The 22,516-nt window shown below is 33.6% G+C and overlaps 3 protein-coding genes across 4 annotated transcripts; 1 reads left to right on the forward strand and 2 right to left on the reverse strand.

The window, feature by feature from the left end:
- Positions 1–496: 496 nt before the first annotated feature.
- LOC112792639 (uncharacterized) lies at positions 497–4,312 on the reverse strand. Of its 2 annotated transcripts, none has more exons than XM_025835955.3 (3): positions 3,729–4,312; positions 1,376–2,644; positions 497–920 (listed from the first exon to the last, which is right to left on the reverse strand). In XM_025835955.3, exons 2-3 carry the CDS (start codon positions 2,569–2,571, stop codon positions 806–808), a joined length of 1,311 nt encoding a protein of 436 aa, XP_025691740.1. In that variant the 5' UTR covers positions 2,572–2,644; positions 3,729–4,312; the 3' UTR covers positions 497–805. The 2 variants fall into 2 exon arrangements, with proteins under 2 accessions (XP_025691740.1, XP_072069409.1); XM_072213308.1 differs by having other exon boundaries at positions 1,376–2,911; positions 3,729–4,019.
- A 12,018-nt stretch (positions 4,313–16,330) lies between these two features.
- LOC112792640 (uncharacterized) lies at positions 16,331–18,801 on the forward strand. The gene has a single exon (XM_025835957.2). It carries the CDS (start codon positions 16,510–16,512, stop codon positions 18,367–18,369), a length of 1,860 nt encoding a protein of 619 aa, XP_025691742.1. The 5' UTR covers positions 16,331–16,509; the 3' UTR covers positions 18,370–18,801.
- Positions 18,802–19,580: 779 nt separating this feature from the next.
- On the reverse strand, positions 19,581–21,142 carry LOC112792641 (protein BUD31 homolog 2). The gene is made up of 4 exons (XM_025835959.2): positions 20,748–21,142; positions 20,458–20,578; positions 20,173–20,360; positions 19,581–20,001 (listed from the first exon to the last, which is right to left on the reverse strand). Exons 2-4 carry the CDS (start codon positions 20,549–20,551, stop codon positions 19,846–19,848), a joined length of 438 nt encoding a protein of 145 aa, XP_025691744.1. The 5' UTR covers positions 20,552–20,578; positions 20,748–21,142; the 3' UTR covers positions 19,581–19,845.
- Between the last annotated feature and the right edge of the window lie 1,374 nt (positions 21,143–22,516).

Genomic DNA, 22,516 nt, shown 5'->3' on the forward strand with positions numbered 1-22,516 from the left:
TAACTGACACCAGAATCTCCATCTCAACAGATTCTCCGACATAACATGATCCATAACCCTGTTCTTCCGGAAAAGATGAAGGATCCTAGAATTTGCTAAATTCTGTTTAGATGATTCATACCACAGAAAGGAAAAAATTACATGTTATTCGATTTGTGTTTCGCGCTATTTAATGTCTAAATTCTACATAATAAGGTAATCTTAAATATAGCACTAATCTTCTGTCAAAAAAGAATATATGGCACTTCGTAAATATAGACTTTCCTACTAGTTTAGGACGTGTAAAATAAAATTATTAATAAAAAATACAAAAATTAGTAACGAGTAAAAATAAGATATATATATATATATATATATATATATATTCTGCTGTGTCGAACACCTTCCCTGTTCATTACTTAATTTGACTTGTTAATATTTAAAGATTAATGCTAAAACAAAATTCTGTCTCACACATCAAAAGAATAAAAACAAGGTAAAGAGAAGCTGAGCACAATTTAAAGATAAAGAAAGCTGCTTTCAGAAATACAGCAACAGCACCGTGTATCAGCACCTGAGAGAGGTTAAGAAAGCAGTTGCTGATTTCCGGAAAAAGGCTAAAGCAGCTTCTAAAGCTTTGATTAATTAACCTTGTAAGAACAACATAACTGGTCATATAATCCAATCAAAATCTGCATGAACTACCCATCCACGAAGATTCAAAATCGTACATGCCTATGCCATAAGGGGTATCTAATCTGTTATTTCTACATTGTTAAGTCAAATAATTGCAAGGACAAGAGCAAATGATTCTGAAATTTCAAACTCAACAAGACTCCCAATCCTTCAACTTCTTGCTTCCTTTAGGTTTTGCTATTGGAGCGTTCATGGCTGCCATTTTGTCGTTGTACTTTGCACGCAGTGGATCATTGTAAGTCCACCTGTATTACAATTCAACAATAGGAAGAGCATTAGAACACACTAATACAAAAGTAGTCTACAAATATATACTATAAACTTCTCCCCTTTCATACTTAAGTAAATACATAACCACTTTTGGAGGTTCTCAATTACAAGAGGCAAGAAATGACTATATGCATCATTAAAACATTTTGTTCATACAAATCCTATATTTCATTGGGATACAGATCCTTGTCAGTGCTTTAAAACAGGATTAGAACAAGGGATTCTACACAGGCCAACAAGCAGCACTTTTATAACAAGAGATCATTAAGAGAGAAGAACTCATGAATGAGCATTTGGGAAAGTAAACCAGTAGTATCATTGCACATGAATTTCAGAAGTTAATGTGGAAATGCTAACAGAATACAATAAAAAAGAACATATAATCTGATGCTATTCTTCAAATATATAGAAATGGGAAAGTTGACTTAACGGATTGTTCCAATCAGTGGTGTCCTCATTGACAAGATGAGTCCATTTAGTTCTTCCACTACGACCAAAGTGCTTGACTTGCATAACCTTGGGTAATATTGTCTTGTCCATTTTATCTTCCCCAGTCGGGGCAGAGAAATCACGAGTATAAATATTATCACTCGCACTAGTGGCAGATCGATCATCAGGATTAGACTGGAAGAAAGCACCCTTGTGATAGTATTTCTGCATAAATTTCCACTTCTGCTTTGATGCTCGTACGGGTTTTGGATTCTTCCTCTCCCATTCTCTCCTCTCTTCCTCTGTCATGTTTCTTACCCTCTCAATCTCCTCCTTTTCCTTCAACATCGCTTCCCGATCCTCCCTATCCCTCTTGATCCTGCCAATCTCCCTAACTTTCCAAGCCTCATATTCCTCTGCCTCATTAATTTCATCGTCAGTATCCACATCAGCAATGTTAGCCTCCATCTCCAAATTTTTCTGGATTTCTTCATCCTTCCGGATCTCCTCAACAATAAGCTGCTTTGTCTCAATCCTCCTTTCTTCCATTTTCCTTTTCCTAGCTTCTTCAGCGACCCGTTCTTCTTCTTCAAGACGCTCACGCTCAGCAATTGTATCTCTCTCTGACTTGGGAACAAACACAGGCTTCACCATAGCTACTCCAGTATATTCCTCCTCAGAGTCAGTCTCATACTCAGACTCTTCTTCCTCCTCCTCTTCTTCTTCTTCCTCCTCCTCTTGAGGCAGTGCTTCTTCCTGCTCTCTTTGCAACTGAAGCATCCTCTCTCTAAGTCTACTCCTCTTTTCCTGCAAGGCTTCCACATCTTCTTCTTCTAATTCCAACCCTTCCTGTATCCTAGTCTCCTCTTCAATGGTAGAAATAATTTCAGCTTGCCGAATTCGCCGATGATCAGCCCTGACTTCCTCGCGGTTATCAATTCGACTCTGAGCCAAACGACGAAGCCTACGATCATCGCCCTTAACAATACCCTTATCATCTTCGTGTCGAGGAAAAGCTTTCTCCAAAGCAGCTTCCCTGGTGGGCCTAATATCAGCGGCAACATCTTCATTCTCATCATCAGCCCATTCAGGAATTTTACCAGGCCAATAACGCTTAACTTTAGTTTGGCCAATTTTACCTCTAAGCTTATCCCTTATGGCTATAACTGTATCACTAACACCCGCTGTCACCGACATTGTTCTTCCAAAGTTTAACACCACAAGACCCAAAAACAAAAGTGGTTTTTGCTTAACTTCCTTCTAAAACCCCCTATTATGCAAAACAAATACACACACAGAGAGACAAGAATAAGCATAACATCTAGAGAGCAAGAAGCAATTTCAGATGTAAGAAAACGTAAAAGGGAAAGCTTTATTATAAATCTCAATATGCCAAACCCTAAAGCGTAACAAGGGGAGATAGAGCGGGAAGAGGATTCAATAAATCAAATTCAAAGGGTGATCTCATAGTCGACATCTATATCTTCAACGGACAAATTTGAAGCTTGACCAACATTTCCTTCATTTTGATTTGCATCTATACATTTGTGTATTTTTCACAAATCAATACCAAGAATAATTCATATTTCATAATAGCAACTGAATTGTGATAAAGACGTTTTTAAAATTCTAACAGAAAAAACAAACAGAGAGCATGTGAACAACAATTTCACTGAACAATTTTATTCTGAGTTGTAGAGAGCATAAACCTCATTTTCAACAACAAATTCAACTATGATAATTTTCAGCAACAAAAGATTTAGCTAAAAAGATAATTTATAGATTTAGCTAAGTGATAATTTCAACAAGACAACAACGGATTCAAGTTCCAGTTATGATAATCAGTAACAAATTCAACAAAGTGATGATTTTCAGCAACAAAAAAAATTAGTTCAATGATATTTTCAACAACAAATTTAACTTTTAGCAACAAAATCAAGGTGCAGTGATGAATTACACGCTGTTCAACTATCATCATTTTGAGCAACAAAAAATTTAACTCCAAAGATTATTTACAGCAACAACAAAAATTTGGCTAAGTGATTGTTTCAGAAAAACAGTAAAAGATTCATGATTCGGTGATGATAATCAGCAACAAATTCAACTCAGTGATGATTTGCATAAAAAAAAAATTAGCTCAGTGATATTTTCAGACACAAATTCAACTTACAACAAATTCAGCAACAAATTCAATAACAAATTTAACAAATCCTAGTTCAGTTACGATTTACAGCAACATTTAGATCAGCAACAGGGCAAATTTATTGATTAGCAATTCAGCAACATAGAAAAATATAGGGAGAAGGAAAATCTGGAAAAGAGAGAACAGGGGAAGCGATGATGCAGGGACTCACCAACGGTCGACGGCGAGTGGGCGACCACCCCACGGAAGGCGATGAAGCAAGAGACAACCCCACGAGTTGCTTCTGCCGCCGGCGACGAGGCGCACAGGGAAGGACGCGAGACGTTGAGACGCTGGCGACGAGACAGACGAACCACGAGACGCCAGCACTGTGACTGAGACGAGACGAGACTCGAGCAACAGGCCCGACGACGGCGGCGAGCGTGCGGTGGTGACGGTGAATCGAGAGAGAGAGAGAGAGAGAGAGAGAGAGAGAGAGAGAGAGATGGGGGGAGCTGAAACTAGGTCATTCGGTCATTCCAAATTATAAGAAAAAAAAATCACACATGACCCGGTTCGGGTTTTATAAACCGGGCGAGTAACCAATTTTCATCATACCTGCTGAGTCAATCCGAGTTCCAACGGGTCTGATGTACAAACGGTCTAACGAGTGACTCGATTCGACCAAATGACCGAATTTCCGATCAAATCGGCTATTCGTCTATGCGATCCCTCAAGGCAGAGAGAGAATCTCGCCCCCTATTGCTATCTTTTCCAAATCCTTATTAACATACTCTCATCGATTGCAAAATAAAATATCAACCAAGTTTTTTTAAGAAATGTTATATGTTAAAAAAATACCAGATAAATTAAAAAAATAAAATACTATATTTTTTTATGTCTTTACAAAATTATAATATTATACACAAATTATTAATATATTATAATTTTTTAATTTATTTCATTTTTTTAAAACTCATAAATCAATTACAGAATATCTTATTTACCTTATTACTTTAAAGATAAATATCGTATTAACTAACTATTGAAATGAATTAGATAAAATTTAAACAATTTTCGCTTAGCTATTTTAATTTGAGTCAAGTTACTATCAGATTTCAATCTCTGACTAATTAATCCTAAAATAGTATTAATTAAGTCTTCTACGATAGTAAACAGTAAATATATGAGCATATAAAGTATTTATTATTTTTTAAGTTTCTATATATCCTTCATCAACTCTTTTCTATTTACCACGAATTCTATCAAACAAGTCAAGGAATCTAACTATTGTTTTATAAATAAATATCGCCGTTAACGCGATTAATTGATAGAAAGACATAACATATTCATTATTTGTTATCGTAGAAAATCAAATAGTTATTTTTTTTCGATATCGAAATATTTAGAAATTTAATTGTCACTTTACTCTCATCATTTTCTTGATCTTAAAGAATTTGATTCCAAATAATGAGTAATAGTTCTGTACAAAGAAAGAAAAAAAATTCCTATATTATAATCTAATTTAAAATTAAAAAAAAAAAAGAAATTTAGTGTGAAAATTAACCAAAACCCTATATCAATAATACTCATAGAGGTAGAAGAGACACCGTTCAGCAACCTAAGAAGCGTTGTTGATGCTTATGGGAGAGTTTCAGTGCCAATCACGAGCAACCAATCCAAGCAAAGCCTCACTCTCAAACGATCAGCATTGAAGAACGGCATCACAGCTCCCATTCACGGAGAAGACGATCCGATCCCAACGCAACGAAACAAACGTCTTATCATCGCTCCAGTTTGGCCCAATCATTATAATCAACAACCAAAGTTACACAGGAAAAGCCTCAATCTTAAAAAGTTATTTTGGTTTATTAGTAGGATTAGGTTCAATAGGTTGATGTATGGTTCTGAAAATCGGATTGGACTAACCGGTTGAACTGGTTTGACCGAGAACCGAATGCAATTATGATTTAGTTTAGTTGACAAAACTGTTAAATTAAAAATCGCTTGAAAACCATTGAACCAGCTGAGAACCGATCGATTGAATCGAATCGGTGCCCGTCCGGTTTTATGTGAACGACGCCGTTTAGTTATTTAAAAAAAAATCAAACACAGGTTTGGTCAAACTATTCTCCCTCGTCATCTCAGTTTATCAAAACCGAAGAACATCTCCCTCAAAGGAAACCCTAGCCTCCTCCACCGCCACTGTCGTCGCCGTTCTTTTCACTATCGATGCCCGTCGTGTTCAAGATTTTCGTTTGTTCGTCTTGCTCCAGCCCCTCTCCTCATTCGCCAGTTGCCAGTTTCTTCGTCGTGCTCGTCAAGTCGTCGTGCTACTCAGTCACGCTTTGCCCGCCGTCCCTCGTCGTCGTCTGTCGTTCTTGTCTCTCAAAGCCTCAAACCCCTCACCGTTCGTCTCATCATTCTCGAAGCTTCCAACCCCTCCCTAGATTCGCCAATTACCAGCCTCCACGGGTCCTGTTCTGCCGCTCTCCGCCTATGGTCCGTCGTCGTGTTCATCACCAAGTCGTCGTCATCGTGATCATCGCTAGGTCACCGTGGTCCGTTGCATTCAACTGCTCTTCCTCAAACTCACTCACTTAGCAAAGGTAATGGTTGCTCTGCTCAGTGCTCAAATCCGTTCTTGGTTGATTAGCTTTGCTTTGTCACTGCTTGATGATGACTCTGTCTGTCACTGCTCAAACTCCATTATGTATCACTCAATTAAATGGTCATTTGTAATCTATTGTATTTTCAAAGATTTGTTGTTGCTACTGTAAAACTCAATGGTGCACTTTATGCTACTGGTAGATATAGTGGAGTTGATTATTACGCGCGGATAATCGTAGTGTTTGGATGTTGTAACCACTTTACTTAAAACATTAGATTGAATACTGATATTGTATGTAACATATATAATGGTCTTTTGACCAATTTGAACGTAAGGTAATAAGACATAATATAAATAAGGTGTGAATATTAAAGGGAACACACAAAGAAAAGAGCCATTGAATATTTTAGTTGTGTTGTACTATGTACTTCCTTTTTATTAAAAATGCAAGGCTCCAAAAATGGTGTAAACAATAAAGGAAACACAATAAACAAAAGAAATATAAAAGATAGGAAGTTGATAGAAAGTGACAGTAATTTAGATCTATGCTCTAATGGAAAATTGGAGAAAAATATGAGTAACCATGAATATCCACTGCTTTGTTAAGTAACATTTTGCCGTTTTTGCATCAACTTAGAATATAAATAGACAGAAAAGATTATAATTTAACAGAAGTTTAAAATATTTGGAAGCAATTCAACAAAGGCAGCATAAAATGAAAGAAATTATGTTAATAGAATTTGAAAAGAGTTTAATATACTAAACAAAAAGATCTATTTGTCAGAGTACAATATGATTTTTGTTCATGTTTTCTATTCTTAAAGCAGTAAAGTGCAACATACAATGAAAGGAACAGTTTTAAAGTGTATGAAAGACTTTCGGGTTCTTATTCAAAAACATCAAAGATGGCATAATGAAAACTATTTGGATAGTAAGTAAATGCGTAAAGATAAGCAAGATCACCATCGTTCTTGTTCGAAGGATCCGTTATTATTCGTGACATTCGACTAACAGAATTCCAAGTTAGCAGGTAACTTGGACCCCCATAAAACAATATCGGATACAAAAGATCCCATTATCCAAACCAACAATTTGAAACCAACCTTCAAAATATAAGAGGAAAGAAAGTGTGAAAGGTGCGCCTTCACCTGTAAAAGCATCCATTTGCATGACCCAATCTACGGAATTTCTCAATGCAAATGAATGACCAAAATGAGCAGAGAGATTGTAACCGCGGCAAAGCCATCTCTTGGTTAGCTCTGTAACGAACTCATAGGATGTCAACTTCTGCCTCCAGTAGCGGCATATGGACTGCAAATTTAAAATGGTTGGACCATCACAACAAAAAATAATTTCATACATAACCTCGTCAGGAAGTTGTGGAATAAAATTGATGTTTGGTGGTATGTCACTCATGGTGTTGAACAAATGAGAAAGGTAATTATGAAGAAGGCACAAATGGACTCACTGATATAGATTAAAGAATGATTAAGTAAGGTTGGGTAGATAGATGTTCAACTATGTGTCTATTTATGGAGCTAGTTTCCATTAATAATGAATTCAAAACTATTTCTTTTAGGTTCAGATTTGAGAACTTGCAATAAATAGGATATTTTCATATTTACCTAAAACCTACATATTTGTTTTTCCAAGAATACGAATATGACAGTGGTGTTATAAATATTGGAAACTTATACACCAGTTTTGTCAGTTTATTTGTTGTAATTTTTGAAAAAAGCAATCTTATTCAGCAATACCAATTTTGCATATGAAAAATAATAATTAAAGCAGTCTAAAATGGTATCATCAATTTAATTCTTGCAATCATTATAGACAAAAAAGTTTCACTTCTCCACTTCAAAATAGTGATATTTAGTGACTAATTGATTAGTTAGATAAGAATCAACAACCCAAACATCATGAATCACGATTGCAAAAGTGGTATTAGGGAAGACATGGAAAAGCACATTAAAAAATATTTTCTTTTGCAATGACTTTATAGTTACTGCTGTTAGTCATTAAGAGCATTCAATAGCTTTTCTAAATACAATCTCTCATTAGAATGTACAATGACCACTTTATTTTGTTAATTGTCTATGTATAATAATACTAACGCTCAAGCACAGAGGAGATCAAAGTAATTGACAATTAGAAACAAATTGAAATATTAATTTAATATAAGTAGTGATGAGAAAGAAAATGCAGCAGGCCAAATATTGTGTTCTCATTAGTGCTTATTAATTATTGAAGGGACAAGTTAGATTTGACAAATAGCTTCTGCGAAACAGATTCGCAGAGTTAATTAATGCAATAAGAACCACATTTATTAACTTTTTCACAACTAAACAGGAAGACTAAAGTAACCATAAGTGTAGAAGGTGTCGTTTGGTTCAATTGTAATCAGAGGACAAATATCACCAGAAAACAAATATGAACTTGTTATTCATTTACTATTATTTTTTATATAATACACATATATATATATATATATATAGTCGCAGAATATATAAAAATTAATACCTGCTTGGTTAAACAAAATTGATTAAAGGATTAAAATTTTGTATTTAACATTTAATCCAATCGGAATTTGCTTTTTTTTTAAACAAAACGTTTTGCTACAAATTATTTCTTGTTATAACATAAAATATCTTTGATATAGAAACATTTTTTTATCGATTCAGTTGAATTACTAACATACAACACAATAAACTAATTTAACTTGCCAATTTAGTTCGAAACAAACATAAAAAAACGTATTTCATTAAAACATGAGTAATTCAAGGAAATTTTTAAGATCTCACCTCATTCTACTAATTAAAAAAATATATCCATTCACCTGAATACAATATTTTATTATCATAATCATTAACATTATCTTATTTAACCTATAATTTTATTCAGTATTTATTATTAAAGTTTTTTAGTAATGCACAAACTTCCCTAATTTACTTGTAGATGCATTTCTTATATTTAGGTACATTACTTATAGGCCTTATTTTACAACTATTTTCGACAATGAGTACATGTATTTTCAGTACTCTAATTGTAGTAGTCTATAAACGGGTGTTTTGATCCCACACCTTTTAGATAGTCTTCTTAAAACTAAATACAAACATAAAAAAAGAAATAAATAATCGAATTTGAAAAATACAAAATGAAACAAAAATAATAGTATCATTTCTTATTGTAAAGTTACATAATCTACACATTCATGATTTTTTTATTTAGATACATTGGAAGTCCCAGATCCCATTGTTTGAATCAGAAACCCACCCAAACTACTTTATTCTGAATTTTTTTTCTATTGGGCTAATCACAAAAAATGATACCCAAACCCCATCCATACTACCTATACCAATCTTTTTAATTGATCTTTTTTTTGTCATGGCACATGGCCAAACAGTCCCAGGTCACCCAAGCTACACCAATCGACATCGTCTTCCTCAGAGGTATCCAAATCAGCGTTGTTTCCCTGAGCGCCCTTAAAACAGTATCGTCTTCCTCATCAACGATGTCGTCTCCTCCATCGATAATTAACAGTTGCCACCGTCGGCCTACACCGAAGGTTGCATTGATCCTTTAACTCTCCATCAGCAGTGACAGCAGCGGCTTCAGAGGAGTCAGAGCTTGTGGAAGCAACTTCGTCGATGATAGTAGCGGCGGCCAGGGATGAATGACAGCTTCCACAACCATGGAAGAGTACCTCTAATACATACGAAATGATGGAGAGACCAAATGAGGAGGTCTACAGTTAAAACCAGGTTGGGTAGTTATAAGGGTTCAATTTTCAGCTTTGGGCCAGCTTTTGGATCCAGGCATAGACCTAAAAGAAAAAGAAAATAAGAAGGCATTAACACAAAATGACGAAAATACGGTAGAGAGTCTCCAAAGCTTGAATTTGAAGATAACATTCACGTCTTTTCAAATTCAGGAGGCAGAAGAAGAAAACTTTCGTCATTAATCTCCATCGTATAAGGGAGTGCCGTAATAGGTAAAACGTCTTTGCTTGGTTAGCCCTTAACCTGGTACTGTATGTAGTATGTTAATTGAGTTTTTTCAAATTTGCATACATGCGTTTATTCTGTCAATGAATTAGGTTTGACTGTTTGAAACCAATTAATCAAACTTTAAACAATTGCATAGTTGACCACTTTATTCGCAAAGTCTATGTTGCAGGAGACTTCAAATGACTGAGAATCAGTGGTCAGAAGGCCAGGATAGGATTCTTAAGTTTCCTTATATAAAGGACAAGTGAGATTTAACTCCATAATAGCCATTTGATCTTGTCACATACCTCTATATAGTTTTCTTATCTTTCAATAGCATGAGAGGAAATTCCCAAAAGGGTTCTTGGAAACGTGTGGAGATGACTTTTAGAACGTTTGTTCTACAGTTGATGAATATGACAATTGCATTGAGGTAGAACTCATCAATAAGTTTAGGACCAGAGTTACAATTGAATTCACTTTTCATAGGATTAGGACCATCACTAAGTTTCTCTTCTATGTCCATGCCAACACTTATAATCGTTTAATGCGATGTTCCATATTTCAGGATACATGTTGGAGGATTTTGAAAAGAAGTCGTCTGATACGATTATGATCAACTAGAAAATTAAACTTTGGATATGGGCTATGATTCATGATATGATTCATGATATAAGATTTTCTATCAAGCTATATTATTTATATTTGTTATAGTGCTAAATGTAACATAGTTAGGAATGTGTCACTATGTATCCTAGGAATTTGTTCTTTTGCTCAAGAATTTGAGACATATGCTTCAACTTTAATGTGAAGTTTCAAATGCATGTATTCTCGATTTTGATCTTAGAGCATTGCCAACAATACTGAAATTCGTAATTCTCATTAACAACCCATAATACTCTGGCTAGTAAATATAAATTTTAGAACATGTAATAGATAAAAGTTTATACAGGAAAAGGAATAGATTCCAACTTTCGCATAATACACAAGTGACATAAGGGTGCTAACAAACATGACTGGAATTACAGGATAAGTGGACACACCACCACTACTTGGTTTACGGCAAAAGCATAAGGGTACTAACAAACAAACATAATATACAACTTAAAAGGAAACACGATAAATTACTCTATTTTCCTTTTTGCACCACCTCGTCTAAAAATTTTGTTACTGGAACCTTGCACTTGAGGAGGAGAGATGTATGGAAGATCAGAATTAGATGCAATATCATGTGTTGCAACCTTTCTAGGAGTTTGTTGGTACCACTATCCTGGTAGATTTTGGTTGTATACAAACAAAATAATTAATACAATCTTATACAATGAATATTAGTAGCTATAAATTAATAAATAGTATGAAACAAAATCATTATTCACCTTTGATAAACACCTTTGATAAACATACAACAGATGCACTATTGACACCAGAATCGGTTCCAATTTGACCACCTGTAGCCAAACTGCTCAGAATCGATTCATCAACACTCTACAACACCATAAATACAATATCAACAAATTAAATATTATTAACTATGTTTTCTAAACTATATAGCAAACAACTCATAGGACCTCAAAACATACAGAAGTATCCATCGAAGACAAATGAGAGCTATGAAGTCCTATGATAAATTTATCATCGCTTATCTTGAGGACAGTGTAGACAATTTTCACACAGTTAATTTTTTTTATGTGACCGATAATTTGAAAAGGAACTTTTTCTCAAGTATATCATTTAGAGCTTTAGGATAGGATTCACCATGATCATCTTTCTGTTACAAACATTAAAAAAATAGCAATTGAAAACAATTTGAAATCCAAGCATGAAAAAGTTAACCACATCATCACTACGAAAATAAAAAACTTACACTCCCATCAATTCTTTCATTTGCAGTTTTACCAACCATGACCCGAGCCTTATAGTTCCAAATGATTATCTTTATACACCCAATTCCATCGGTAACATTAAGACGATACTTACAAATACATAATCACTAAAAAATTAGTTGCGCAGTAAATAATGAGTCATAGATATTTAATAGCCAATATGAATACACTCATTTACATTATAAAAATAAACTTATGACTTATAGTATATCATAAATTAGCGTCAAATTATAAAAAATGTTAATAAGTTACAATTCCTGTTAACTATATTCTTTAGGAATTCTATATTTATTAATATAAAATATAATATAAATTAGTATTTACTTTGTTTACTATCATATAACGAATTTTATATAAATTGAATTGTATAATTTTTACTGTGTGTGAATTAGTATGTTCTTTGTTTATTATTATTATTTTTTATAATATAAATTATAAACTAAATGATTTATTCTATTACGAAAAGCAAATTAAATAAACAAATAGTACTGAAAAGGAGTACTAAAAAATTATAAGCCAAAAGTAGGGTTGTTTATAGTTTGGTTAATCCAAAAACGAAACCTGTTTTTAGGTTAGCCAAAAATATAATTTGCTTAATTAACCAAATTGGTTTTATGTGATAAAACTGGTTATTAACCGGTTATAAAATTCAAAAATCAGTTTTTAACCGGTTATAAAAATAAAAACCAATTTTAAAAAATAACTGATTTTTTAAAATAAAAATTGGATTTTTCAAAAAATTTTAAAATCGGTTTTTAACCGGTTAAAAACTTAAAAACCGATTTTATCCAGTTAAAAACCTGTAAAAATTGGTTAACCAATTTAAACACAAGAGTCGCATAAAATTTGATTTTGGTTTTGGTTAACCGGTTAAAAATTGATTTTTAAAATTGTTTTATTAAATTGGTTAATCAAAATGTAGTTATGGTTTTTTAACCGATTAACCACAATTTGGTTATTTTACGAACACCCCTAGCCAAAAGAATGTAAATTTATGTGTTAGAATTCAATATTCTTTTGATTAAGTACCCTTTTTTTAATACTCCTTCTTTAGAACACAGAGACATAAGCTATTTCACCCAAATTATAAAATCAAATTATTGAAAAAGATGATTTCATTACCTAAGAGAAGGATTGAACCCGCCCTTCCTACAACGTTCACACCAATACCTATCCTTATTAACTTGAACTTTCAGAGGACAGGATCCACACGAAGCATAACACCAATCTCGAACACCATGCTCAATAGAAACTATAGTGCCAACCATCCAACATGTATATTCCTAAAATTATAGAAACTTATCACTAACATAACATATCGGTCTAAATATAATTTAAATGAGCTACATATAAACCATCTTTAAATTGCCAACACACCTCTCTCATGTTCAGAATTTCCTCAACTGACTTAACATAGTCCCCTTTGATTTCATCGGACACGGAATGTGGTGGTTGACTTTGAATGTGAGTGATCCCTTGTGAGCATAGATCTCCTTCCTTCATCAGGCTGACTCATACCAAATATTCCATAAAACAACACCACAATGACGTTATATTTAAGCATACATCAAATAAGTAAACAACATTTATAGTTCATGACCTGAATGAGTTGCGTACCTATCTTTAAATATAACAACATTGGGAAAGTCAGGATTAATATAAATCCGAGACACATGGAAACTATTTTGAATGTTGATTTCATTCAAATACAAATGAGGCTTGAACAATTGAGTCATCATCACCAAGGGCTGATCATCAGCTTTATCTAAAAAAATTTCAACTTTGTCAACCAAGTCACCAAACAGGGTACACTTCAACAGATTCTTCCTAAACACAGCACATAGCCACATAGAATTGATTAAAAAAAAGTCAATAAAAAGTCTATGTCACATATATTACACACAACATGAAAATAGTTTTATACAAGTTGGAAATTATAATTTAGGTAGCAAACATACTGCAGATTCTCCAAATAGACCGCTAGAAGTTTACACTCCCTTTCTGATTTTGTCACCATATTTGTTACATCCTCTTTACCTACAACATAGCTAATATAGTCTGCACAACATAAAAAAAATCCCATTCATAAGAAATGATAAAAAAAAATTATTTTTTTACACAGATTAAGTTGAAACCATAAAAAATAACAATAAAATGTCTTTCAAGATACCTATGAGATGGTTTTCATTTCCAGCAGGCATGGCCTGAACCTCTACATAAGATACAAAACGGAAGGGATTAAAGGGACGTCATCCCACTTGTTAGCTGTGACACTGACGTCTTGTTTTAAAAGTTTAACTTGTACTTGTGACCACAGGTCCTAACCCCTTTTCCCCAATCCTTCACAATGAAATTTTTCATAGAATAAAGCCCATGTTCCCAAATAAGAGTCTTGAATACAGCGATATTTTGTTTTGGTATGCTGCACTGGATTCGATCACCCTTGCCTAGCAACAAAAGAAAATAAAATTTAAATGTAGAGAGTTAATGCTGCATATATCTAATGAGCCAATCCATAAAATTTAGAATAATAACATTAGTAACATACCCGTTCATCTTGCAACACCACTTCCACATTGTAAACCTCAGCCGGATTCCACTGGTTTTGCATCTCATACAGCCTAACAACTCCAACCACTAGAGACCAAGACAGCTTCGTTGGATTCACTTCCGAAACTGCATCAACCCCATTATCTCGCATATTAGATGGAACTGGTTCAACCATGACCATAAGTATGTATCAAAAAGATCAGCTGTCTAACAGATTGTATTAATCCTGGACAAACAATAAGCATCAATATTGAAGAACTAATACCAACTTAATAATTTTCTTGATAAGTATTTATAGTAGTTGTTAACAACACTGTTGATCATTCAAATTACACATCCGTATCCATCAAATCAACCAAAAATTGCAAAATATAGATTAACATAATCTCACTTAACAAATTCAAAAGTTGCTCGGGAATCTAAGCATCTGCCTCTTCAAGGAAAGGCGATCTCTGTGATGGTGTTATCAACCAATCAAATGCTACGTCTGCCCATTGTGTGTCGCAAAATTGGGATTTTGGGATTAGAGATACATTGAGCTTGAATTATGTAAAGAACCGTTGTGTAAAATAATGCTACATCCTTCTTTCGGCAATAGCAGGATTTTTGGGCAATACTCTCTTCATGATCCTGTCACGGCACGTGGAATACACCTTAGGTTTGAATAGCGTAACATGAAGAGAAAAGAAAGAAAAGGTTTGGAGACACCTGTCACTCTCTCAGAAACTATATAATAGTGCCAAATAGTGTTATTTTACTATTTGGCTAGTTAACCATTATATATTTATAGATAGATATAGATTTTGGCTTCACTTCTACTTCTTTCATCATATCAATAATAGTTATTATGTTTTCCTTTAGTATTAGTAGAATGATCCTTCTTAATAATTTTAGGTGTTAAGTTTTTGATTTTAGGAATTGGTGTTTGCTAGTCTTGATCAGTGTATATAAAAGGTGTGAGTACAAAGTGTGAGAATATGTATAAAAGTTTATTTTCACCTTCTATGGTTTTATTGTTCACTATTGAATAATTGTAGTTTATTCTCTTTCCCTATTTTTTTTTCTCGTTGTTAGAGTCTATACATGTAATTGGAGGAGTTAAGGTTGGAGAGTGTAGAAATAAGAGAAGAAGGACCTGGTCAAAGTTTAATTAATTAAAAAAATCAAGATTAGTTAAATCTGTTAGTTCTCAATAGGTGTTAAGTTTCTGATTTTATGAATTGGTGTTTGCTAGTCTTGCTCAGTGTATATAAAAGGTGTGAGTGCAAAGTGTGAGGATATATATAAAAATCTATTTTCACCTTGTATGATTTTACTGTTCACTATTGAATAATTACCACTTATTTTTTTTTTCTATTTTTCTCTGCTACTACTTCTTTTCTCTGCATTTCTTATTGGATGTGTAACCATCCCAATATCTCTTCAGAGAGAACATTATAAAAATTGTATATTTGTCTACTAATATTAATTTTAATTGTAATTTATTGTCACTTGTTTTATCACTTTTTTATATGCTGTGTTAGTTGAATGTATCATGTATAATCATGGGCACTTGTTATGAACTTATTTATTAATTAGTTATTTATTTATATTTTATTTATTATTTTATTATAAAACGGTTATTTCAATTTAACTATGATTAAATTGGTTGAACTAATAAATTAGTGAACCAGTAATTAAAACGGTTTAATGACTGGTTTGGCTTTCAAAACCTTGGACCATTTACTATCCGAATCCTGTGTTATGGTTTCGGATCTGATTCCGGTTAGGTTGGGGTTTCCGACCCTGTCCGTGGCAACAAAAATCGACATAAACCCTGAGCAGCTCTCAGGAAAAAATGGAACCCAAAACCCTCACCTCACATTGCATTTCAAAAGAGAGAGTATTCTCTGTTCTGATTCTATTTCTGATTCTGATTCTTTCTTTCACAGTGCTCTACCAGTACGAGGAAGCAAAGACGGTGTGGCGCGCGTGTTTGAAGGAATGGTGCCAACCCAAATAGCTTCTCGGTCTCGTTTTCACCTTCATCAACGCATGGGTACTCTCTTTCACTCCATTTTCAATCTTCCTCCTTTTGCTTCTTTCCATTTCCCCATACTTCACTTTACTTGTATAACTAGTGCCACAAACCTTGATGATCATGATGATGATTGTGTGAGAAATAGCAAAAGAAATGACTTCAGGAACTCCTTGAGAGACAGGTGTAAGCTTGGTAAACTGAGTAATGTTGGTGAAGCTGTGGACTTGTTTCATTCTATGGCTATGATGAAGCCTTTGCCATCTGTGGTTGACTTCACTTTGTTGTTGGGTGTGATTGTGAGGATGAAGCATTACACAACTGCGGTATCTTTGATTCAATACATGAATTCTTCTTTGGGCATAAGACCTGATTGCTTTACTCTTAATATTGTGATTAATTGCCTTTGTCGATTAAAGTTGACGCCTTTTGGGTTCTCTGTCTTTGCGACCATGTTCAAGCTTGGATTGGAGCCGCCTCTGTCGACTTTCACTGCTCTCATTAATGGGCTTTGCATGCAAGGCGATGTGGCTCGGGCAGTGGGGATGGTTGAAAGTTTGAAAAAGATGGGTTATCAATTGGATGTTTACACTTATGGAGTGTTGATTAATGGATTGTGTAAGATGGGTGACACTAATGCGGCTATTGGGTGGCTACATAAGATGGAAGAAAGAGATTGTAGATCCAATGTTGTAGTTTACAGCACAATTATTGATAGTTTGTGCAAGGATGGATTGGTGTCTGAGGCTTTAAATATGTTCTCAGAAATGTGCAGCAAAGGTATTAAACCAAATATTGTCACATACAGTTGTTTGATTCAAGGTCTTTGCAATTTTGGCAGATGGAAAGATGCTGCTTCCCTGCTGGATGAGATGATGAAAGTGGGGATGATGCCTGATTTGCAAACTCTAAACATTTTAGTGGATGTTTTCTGTAAAGAAGGAAAAGTTATGCAGGCTAAGAGTGCAATTGGATTTATGATTTTGATGGGCGAGCGGCCAGATGCCTTTACCTATAATGCATTGATTGATAGACATTGTTTGCAAAAGGAAATGAATGAGGCCATGAAAGTATTTAACTTGATGGTTACTAGGGGCTGTTTACCTGACATTGTGACTTACACTTCACTTATACATGGATGGTGTATGATTAAAAACATAAATAAGGCTATGCATCTTTTGAATGAAATGGTCAATGCTGGTTTCGTTCCTGATGTTGTCACTTGGACCACTCTTATCGGTGGGTTTTGTCGAGTTGGTCGACCATTGGCTGCAAAAGAACTCTTTTTCAGTATGCACAAACATGGCCAGATGCCCAATCTCCAGACTTGTGCTGTTATATTGGATGGTCTATGTAAATGCCAGCTTCTTTCCGAGGCAACATCGTTGTTTGAATTAATGGAGAAGAGTGGTTTGGATCTTAACATTGTGATTTATAATATTATGCTTGATGGAATGTGGGCTGCTGGAGAAGTAAACAGGGCGTCGAAACTTTTTTCTTCTTTGCCTGCTAAAGGTCTGCAAATTCATTTGTATACTTATAACATTATGGTTAAAGGTCTCTGTAAACAAGGTTTAATAGATGAAGCTGAAGACTTACTTACGAACATGGCAGAGAATGGCTGCCCGCCAAACTACTCCACTTACAATGTCTTTGTCCAAGGGTTACTAATTAAAAAGGATTCTTTAAGGTCCATGAAATACCTTCAAATAATGACAGACAAAGGCTTTTCAGTAGATGCTACCACCACAGAATTGATTATCAATTACTTATCCACTAATCAAGGAGACAGTGCATTTCGAGAATTTTTGTTCCCAAAAAGATAACATCTTACAGGATTTTCATTAGAAGTACATTGAGTCTGGCCTCTTGATTCATCCCTGTAAATAATACTAGAAAATTAATACCATTCAAGAGCTTCCAGCTGACAACTTGTGCAATTATGAAGTTGATCCTTGACTTAGATCCTCTTAAAATACTCAAGAATTTGGTTTTTCCCGTCACTTGTTGGGGATGTTTGTTAATATAATCATTCTTTAGCTACCCAACAGTTAAAGTAGGAGTTGGTCATTGACTCTTCTAATCGCAAGTATTTGGCCCCCTACTTGCACTTTTTTGTACAATAGATCAACAGTAGCTTAGATCAGAATATATAGGAGTTGGGCATTTAGAAAAGTATTTCATTGTGTTCCTATATCTATGTTGTCTTACTTAAGTGTAAAGAAGATTTATGATAAAGCAAGTTACATTGGTTTGTATATGCTTTCTTTTTATTGTATTTTTCACATGAATATATTAAAAATGAAAGTGACAATATTCATTCCTTTATAGAAGATAAGCAAAGTTATATTGCTGTTAAGTAATCATTGACACTTTGCCAGAGATTCTGCCTAGGTAAATGTTATGTATAGTTTAGTTGAATGGATTCCGTTAATTTAGAAGAATTATATGAGATATAAGCAGGCCTTAGGAGTTAGGACTTGCCCTTTCCCTTGCAATCAGTAATGAAGGAGATAAATTTTAAGTGAGTATTAACTCATGAAATTTAGCAAAAGATTGTGTAAAATTGGGGTGTATATTACTCTATCATCACATTCTATCATATCCTATGCAAAGCACAAAAGTAGATTTCATGAAGTACCATAGAAACTAAGCTGCCTCGTGGAAAGTACAATTGTACAATTCTAGTATCCGCATGTATTCAGTCGCTTAATCTTTTTTGTTCTGCAGCAACACTTGGGGCAGATTGCATGATATGTCCTCATCCTTGTGTTTCTTATGATAGCTGTCTTAATAGTTGCTCCTCATAAATTATATAAGATGTAAGATTTCGGAACATGCTTATAAATTAATTAAGGCTTAGTGTAATAGTGTGCAACATCCTCTATCCAATGTCCATTTAGTTGACCTAAAATTATTCTAAGAACTAGCAATTATCTTGGACGAGAATGCTATAATAATCGGGGTTGTTTAGCTAACAAAATTAAGCACTAGAAGTATAAAGATTAATACAACTGAAATAAAAAAGATAAACGTGTTCGATTAACATTAAATATTTCATTCACTCTCAGGCTTAAATTAGTTTAGTAGCAAATGATGTCAGCTCTCGAATCTGAAGGTACATAATATATCGTCTATTAGTACTAATTAGATAATTTTCCCAATACAAGAGTCATTGAGCTGATAATGCAACCTTGGGAAGTGAGCACTAAGCACCATAAGAGTTGCAGAAAACAGAAGCTATTGGCGACACAATTCTAATAAGAAACCCCAATAAGTGATACACTAGAGTTGTGCCCAAATCAGTCCCCACTAGCACAACCCTTACAACCACAATGAACACATTCTATAACCTTCTCCTCCCTAAGTTGTTTGGGCACTCTGCAAACACAAGTGGTGGCAAAATTGTGATCACGAGGCTGCATGCACCTCAGGCAACACAGACGTTCATAACCAGGCTGCAATTCAAGCAAAAACCATAAGAGATTAGAGATAAGAATGCACAAATGAGATAAGCCAAATATGTAAATCCACTCATCAATAACTAGATAATTCTTATTCAGTGAAATTTCTAGCCCTATTGCACAGAAAGAACTTGCATAACAAGAATAAACAAAAAAGGGAGATACCTTCTTCCACTTCGCGATCAGATTGCGGTCGGCATATCCTTGATCCAAACAGAACTCGTACAACTCTTTGGAAATTTCTTTCCTCCGGTGGTAAAGGTCAAATATGTAGCGACTCTTCTGGTGAGCAATCTTGAATATAGGCCATAAAGTCTCACATTTTCTTTTGCCATCGTGAGGGTCGTTCTCAGCTGCAACATAAGATAGATGCACAAAGAAATTTTTTTTTTCAGTTTCATGTAATTTCAGAATCCAACAAGCAAGGAATGCGTAGTAACAGGTTCGAACCTTCCCTCATCTTCGCTTGAAGTTCACGGAGTGTAGGCTCAATGAGTTCCCATCCCTCTGGGTACTTAACACGGTTAGTCTTTACCTTCGGCATTTTCCTTTTTTTATCTTTTCTTAGTATCTGTCAATCGAAATATATCATATGCAAGGGTTAATTCCAAATTATTCTACCTAAAATCATCAACAGCATCTTATTTTTGACATGAGAACCCTAGACTGAGGAAGCTAGGGTTATTGTTGAGTAATTTGGGCAAAAAGAAGTAATAGAGGAGAAAAGAAAGGGCGCGTACCTGAGCACTGAGGAACTGAGTAGCGATTCAAATATGAAGATTGAGATTGTTGTAGAGCGATAACTTTCGGAACCGAGCTCGCCCACAACCACCTCCGCACCCACCACCGCGCACCGCTCACAAAAACCACAACAACGCTGTTTTTTGTTTTTGAGTTCTATGGAAATTTCTGATTTAATTTATTTATCACGCTAATAGGATAGATAATTTGTTTTTCTTTTAATTCTTTTTTTGTGTTTGGGTCGGGACCATAGGTTGGCCGACACCCAAGAAACCCGACCCCCCCTAACCGGCTAACCGATCCGGTTTCCGCCCTCTCTCGGCCTCTCTTTCTTTCTGGGTCTTTCGCTATCTTTTTGAATCTTTTAAGTTTGTTCATCACAAATAAAGAGTCTATCTTAATTAAAGTATGTATTTAATATTAATAATTAAATAATATTTTTTTCATATATAATTTTATTAATCTTTTATCTTTTGAGATTAAATTTGTAAATTTTTTTTGTAAATTTTAATTTGATATATTCATAATTTATTTTTATGAATTTTATTTTATAAAAAATAAAATTGTTAAATTTTTGAGTTAATTTTTAAATTCTTACAAGTTTATAAATTTATATTAATAAAATAAATAAATTTAATAATTAATAATTTATATGAAAAAATACATATGTATTTACGCATATTTCTTTTTTCGCCACGCTACACTTTCTTTTTGTCATCTAAATATCTAACACATTTCACATTTATTAAGACTTCAGACTTAAGAGGGTTAGTTTTGTCCTTCGGATTTCTACACAGCAAACTTATCTAAGGTTACTTATTCATACGAGAGATATCATATTTCGTTATTTCAATAGATTTAATTATATTGCAAGTTTTAATAATTTTATAAAATTTTTAATTTAATTTTCATATATTTTTTAAATTAAATTGAATTCTTATACCATATAATTTTTTTTAAATTTAGTTCATGTTAACGTTAAATATTTAAAAAAATATTAATAAATTATAAATTTATTTATATATCCTTATCTTTTTTATAAATTTATATGAATTGAGATTTTTTTTCTTCTCATTTTTTTTTATTTTTTCTTAGACTTTCGTCTTTCACACACTGACACACACATACGATTAAGAATATGGATCAAGGTCAGAAAAACCTCTTTTATCCTCTCTTCAAAAAGCCTCTTTCATCCTCGCGTCAAGCCATGTTTCTTTTAGAAAAATTACTCAAATCATGATATTTTAGTAAGTGTCAAATTTTATTGTATATTTTGTTGAAAATAATATAATTAAAGTATTATTTTTTTGAGTCAATACTTATTACACGTGTGTTTTAATAAAATAACAATAAAATCTTTTTTATGAGTAGAATCAAATAGAAAAATTTAACAAACAGACATATTCTACCCGTATCTTCTGCTAGTAATTAAATATGTATAACTATATATAAATATAAGTAGCTGAATTTTAGTGTAAAAAATATTTTTGTTAAATTTTAATAGTCATTTTATCTATAAGAAAGTTTTGAATCGCATAACGACCAACTGTCACATTAGTAGAGACATTTACAAGTCAGTCAAAAATAAGTGAAACAAAAATATAAATTCATTCTTTGAAACACCTATATTAGGTTTAATTTTTTTTTTTTGTAAATGCTATAGTACTTAAAAGGTAGTATTTATTTACTTAAAAAAATTAAAAATTAATATTTAATTTAAAAAATATAAAAATAAATAATTTTAAAAAAATTAAAATTTATTATAAAA

Source organism: Arachis hypogaea, chromosome 13, assembly GCF_003086295.3.
Source record: "Arachis hypogaea cultivar Tifrunner chromosome 13, arahy.Tifrunner.gnm2.J5K5, whole genome shotgun sequence".
Classification (NCBI taxonomy): domain Eukaryota; kingdom Viridiplantae; phylum Streptophyta; class Magnoliopsida; order Fabales; family Fabaceae; genus Arachis; species Arachis hypogaea.